The sequence below is a fragment of the Stenella coeruleoalba genome, assembly GCF_951394435.1.
Source record: "Stenella coeruleoalba genome assembly, chromosome: X".
In the NCBI taxonomy this organism is placed as follows: Eukaryota; Metazoa; Chordata; class Mammalia; order Artiodactyla; family Delphinidae; genus Stenella; species Stenella coeruleoalba.
The window spans coordinates 55,906,835-55,911,466 of record NC_137152.1 but is presented as its reverse complement, the minus strand read 5'-3'; the positions used below and the strand labels follow the sequence as shown (position 1 = coordinate 55,911,466).

Genomic DNA, 4,632 nt, shown 5'->3' with positions numbered 1-4,632 from the left:
ACCCCCTGTACACATGGGAAACGGAGGCTCAGAGCTGTGACTCTAACCGGAAACGGGAGGCGGGACAGGAGGAGGCGGGCCCAGAGGCTTGACAGAGGGAGGCACTCCCACCAACCCCTTCACCAGCCAACTGCCCGGACCGCCCAGGGGCTTGCGAGCAAACCAGAGGCCCTCGACCCCATTGGTTAGGCCTCGAGGGGGTGGGCGAACAAGGCGCCCGCTGGTTGGCGGGGGCCGGACCAATGAGGAGGCTGCGGCGCAGGCGTGAGAGGCGCGCTGAAAGTGGCGCGTCCTTTCTTTTGAGGCGAGCTCGTGCGGTGCGTGAGGTGGTTGACGCTCCCTTCTGAGCGCCGCCCGCCTAGCCCGCCGTGACCGCGACCGCAACTCGGGCCATCGACCGTCGCCCCGGTTCCGGGGCCGCCTGGGTCGCGACATGAGCTCCCCGAATAAGATGTCTGTGTGGGGAAGGCTTTTCCGCCCAAAGGGCAGGGAGCGGGCCGGCGTCCGCGAGGCCGGCCCCGCAGTCCAACGGCGACCCGCCCCAGGCCCCGAGATGGGGGAGCCGCAGAGCGGCGAGGGCGCAGGCGTCTTCCCAGACCCCGAGGGCTTCTATTTGAAAAGGGAGATGGTGGAAGCGCGAGGGCCCGTGCTGTGGGGCCGAGAAGGCCGACCTGGCTCCCCTGCTTACCACAAGAGGGATCTCCTGGACTTGATTGAGGAGTCTGAGGAGGCCAACCTGCAGCAGCTGACCGACCAGGACGTGCTGGGCGTCCGCAGGTACCCGACCCTGGAGAGCTCCACCGCCTTCAAAGAGTCCACCGTGTGGACACTGCGCCTCGACGCGGGTCCCGGCGGTCGAGGAGTGCCCGGCCAGAGCTGTGGGGAGGGGCCGACGGCTCCAGCCGGCCCTCTCGACCTCGGTAGGCCTGAAGCGGGCCGGGCCTTGGGGAACCCTAAGAGAGGCACTAACCGTAAGTTGAACGTGGCTGCGGATCGCCAGCGGCGCTCCGCGGAAGGCCTGGCCTGGCTGCTGTCCGACTCCGAGTCCTCAGATGAATTCAGTGAGACACAGCTGATGACGGTGAGCACTTACCGCAGAGGAGGAGGCCAGGCCAAGCCCAGCAGACCCGAGGATCCCGGGGACACTCCCAGACACTCGAAGTTCCAAATCAGGGAGAATTTCCTTCACGTGACAGGCTCTTCCCTGTCCTTGGCTCCGCGAGGACTCTCTTCGGTTGTGGAAAGGCAGGGCGTGGGAGAGCAGGGCATCTCTGCCCCTAAGAAAATGCAGAGTGTGCTGTGGGGCAAGGGGGGCAGCAAGCCCAGCTACGCGGGAGCTGCTGCTGCTGCTGCTGCTTCTGTTTCTGCTGCTGCTCCAGGTGGCCTGCCGCAGGTCAATCCTAGGAAGAACGGAGCCCAGGAGAAGAAATCCGTCGGGGGAGCATCCAAACTTGCCCTGGGGGGAACCTTCCGTTCCCGAGGGCAGCGAATCTCGGCAACTCCCGTGGAACTGGACACCTTCCCCCCATTCTCTGGTATTCCGCTGCCTGGGAGACCCAAGAGTTATACCTTGGTCCTTTCGGGAACCAAACAGTCCAAGCACAGCGGCGCTGGGAAGAAATCCGTGGTCAGCTGGGCAAGGGAGTCTGAGGCTGTGGCGGGAGAAGATAAGGACCCAAATAGAGACCCAGCCCCAAAGGGCCAAGTGAGTAGGCCATGCTCCTCCTCTCTCCCCACTCTTCCCCCACCACAGCACCCAGGGCACACGTCTTCACCCATGCTGCCTCTGTCCACCCCTCAGAGGTCAGCATTGGGTGCCCCTCGGTCACTGGGTCATTACGATGCCAGATCGGGCTCCTTTTCCTAGGGACAAACATTAAGGTAGCACTTCGGGTGTCCTGGGCCCGGTTCTCCACCCTTGGCCTCTTTCCAGCCTCCTCTGAGAGACTTGGGCTGGGATGGAAGGGAGGGCTGGTAGCTGAATTGGGTCGGGGGATCCCTTAAAAGCTTCCCCGGAAAGCCTCAGTATTTAGACTCACCAGCTTCCTGAATCCTCCTTCCTAGCTGTTCCCCAGACCTTCCTCGCAGGGGGCCTGGGCTTTCTCAGTGTCCCACTGTTGTGCCTAGATCAGCTCTGCCTGCTGGCCTGGGGCTGACTGAGGGAGAAAGTGCTAATGAGATCAGCCTTTCAATTCCCTTCCCAATTCCCTGCCTCACCCTGGCCCGAATCACACAACTCTCTCTCTCTGTCTCTCTCTCTCTTTCTCTCTGTCTCTCTTTCTGTCTCTGTCTCTCTGTCTCTGTCTCTCTCTCTCTCACACACACACACACACACACACACACACACATCCTTAGTCCAAATCGGTGAGAAATTTTTGTTTCAGCTGCTAACTCACAGGCCAGGGACATCTTGTCTGCGCATGCATCGTAGAAAAGCCAGCAGTGGCGACGTCAACACCAGAGGCCCCCAAGATCCAGGAAACTCAGAGCCCTTGGCCCTGAACCAGGGAGAAGTCATGCCCAGGGGGCCTGCCCCCTCAGGTGAGGGTCGTGGGTTTGATATGAGGGGAAGGAAGAGGGGTTGAGGACAGAAACCTCTGCCTCTGTCTCTGCCGGGGGCACAGCCTTGCTCCCAGGCAGCTTCTCCCACAGAAGACGGGGTGCTGGCAGGGCTGGCCTTGAGCCACATCATCCTCTGTGTGGGGTTTGTGCGGCCGGGGTGATCGGTGGCAGTGCTCCGGGTGTAGACTTGCAGGGGAACAGCCTTTTCTGTTAAGTCCTGTTCGGCCACATTGCTCTCCCATGTGCTGGCTGTGGCTGCAGCTCTGGGAGGGTCGAATCCAGAGCCACATTGTTTGGGGACCACAATGGCGAAATGGCTGCCCCCGGGGAACAGGGGAAGCAGGCCCAGAGACAAGGTTCCGGCTGCTGGGCAGAGCAGGGGCGGCTGGTTGCCAGCAGAGGATGGTGCTGCCTCACCTCACTTTAGAGCCCGCTTGGCCCTTTCCACCTCACTGGGAGCCTGGGAAGCTGGATTGTGTGTCCTTTCCCTCTCAGGTGACCGGGAGCCACTTGACCATCCCCCAAGACCGGAAACGCAGCAGCAGCCACTGGGAACGCCCTGCTGTCCTTGGGTAATGCTTCCTCTGCATCCTGGAAATGCAGGCCCAAACTCGAGGGTGGGATCTGGGTCCAAGTTCAGCTGACATGTGTGGGCGCCCCCCTCCCCTGCCCCCATCACGTACCCCACGGAGGGAGCCCACCTCCTTTCCACTGAGGAGCTCTTGCCAGTCAGGTCCCCCGGCTTTGGGGTGCAGGGCCCAGGCGAGAGGAGAAGGTGGAGGAGAGAGGAGGCCAGAGTATACTAATCATTTCTCTTCCTCCTCTGTCTGCTGGCCTAGTGTCTCGAGCTAGAGAGAGAAGTAGTCAAACTTAAGGAGCAACTTGGTATGAGGAACCAGGACCGGAGAGCGGTGTCATAGTGCAGAACACAGGTGGGCACCTGGGGTGGGGCTGGGCTGCAGGTTCAGTCGGCCAGGCAGGGACCAACATCCCTGTGGGGAGAACCTCTGAGACCTGGCCCGGCAGCCGGCTGTGCATGTACAACTAGGCATGTGTACAAATAGCAAAGTACTGTCTGGACTGCATGCACACTTTGACAACCAGACCAGTCCTAGGGAATGTCCTTCTGATAGGACTTTTAGAGATGCCTCGTTGATTTTTCCCTTGAACTGCTGCTTGGTGTGGCTTCTAAGGTTCTTGTTGGATTGTTTGTTTGTGTGTGTGACAAGTTCTGAGTGGTTGTGGCACGGCCCACAGCATGAGAGCTGCTGGCACATTTTGTTTCCCTGTAGGTACCGGTTCCACATTCAGTTTGGGTGGTGGGGAGTGATCAGGCCCAGAGCTCTTTGCATCGGGTCTGGAGAGGTTTCAGGTATCAGGGCTAGGCGGTTCCTCACGGGGATTGGGGACAGGCTTCTGTATCCCTCTGTCTGGAGCACCTGCTAATGCCTGTCCCTGTTGAAGCCGCCATGCAGTACCTGGCTGACAAGTTGCAGACCCTTTGAAGTGAGTGTTACACACACCGTACCCCTTCCCACAGTCCTGGCTGTTGAGCAGGGCTGGGGCCTGGCCCTGGCTTCAGGCTCTTCCCTGACTCTGCTGTTTCACAGGTTGAGCCCAGCGTCTTCCTGCAAGAGGAGCAGCTGGTACCTTTGGGGCCCTGGAGCTGTGGCCAAGCTCGTTCCCTCCTGTTCTGCCTCAGCTAGGGCTTCCTCTCCCCCTTGTTTTGCCCCCGCCTCGCCCCAGTTTCACAGCAGTTTCCAATTAAAGTACCTCTCATATTCTGTGTTCTGCCTTCTCTCTGGAGGGGTCGGGGTCGGGGTCGGGGTGGCGGTAGGGAGCCGGGGCGGGGCGCTGCTCTACATCAGAGCCTTTTCCAGAACGGTATCTGTGGCATCCTGTGGTGGGGACTCTGGGCCAGCCTCTGCTACCATCCCTGCAGTCAAGCCAGCGGAGTGTCCCAGGTCTGGGTCCTGTGTGTGCTCTGCCTGGCCACATTGGCACGTCCTCCCTTTCCCCCGAAGACCCTCTTCTAGTTCTCTCCAAACCCCCCTCCTCCTTTGGGGTCTG

The 4,632-nt window shown here is 60.6% G+C and overlaps 1 protein-coding gene across 3 annotated transcripts; it reads left to right on the top strand.

Moving 5' to 3' along the window:
• Positions 1-312: 312 nt before the first annotated feature.
• On the top strand, positions 313-4,306 carry LOC307180494 (uncharacterized protein CXorf49 homolog). 3 transcript variants are annotated; one of them, XR_013825748.1, is made up of 6 exons: positions 313-1,705; positions 2,385-2,541; positions 3,058-3,134; positions 3,402-3,494; positions 4,027-4,068; positions 4,173-4,304. XR_013825748.1 is itself a non-coding variant. In XM_079910806.1 (5 exons), exons 1-4 carry the CDS (start codon positions 434-436, stop codon positions 3,480-3,482), a joined length of 1,587 nt encoding a protein of 528 aa, XP_079766932.1. In that variant the 5' UTR covers positions 313-433; the 3' UTR covers positions 3,483-3,494; positions 4,173-4,306. The 3 variants fall into 3 exon arrangements, 2 of the variants coding, with proteins under 2 accessions (XP_079766932.1, XP_079766933.1); XM_079910806.1 differs by lacking the exon at positions 4,027-4,068 and having other exon boundaries at positions 4,173-4,306; XM_079910807.1 differs by lacking the exons at positions 3,058-3,134; positions 3,402-3,494; positions 4,027-4,068; positions 4,173-4,304 and having other exon boundaries at positions 2,399-2,452.
• Positions 4,307-4,632: the final 326 nt, after the last annotated feature.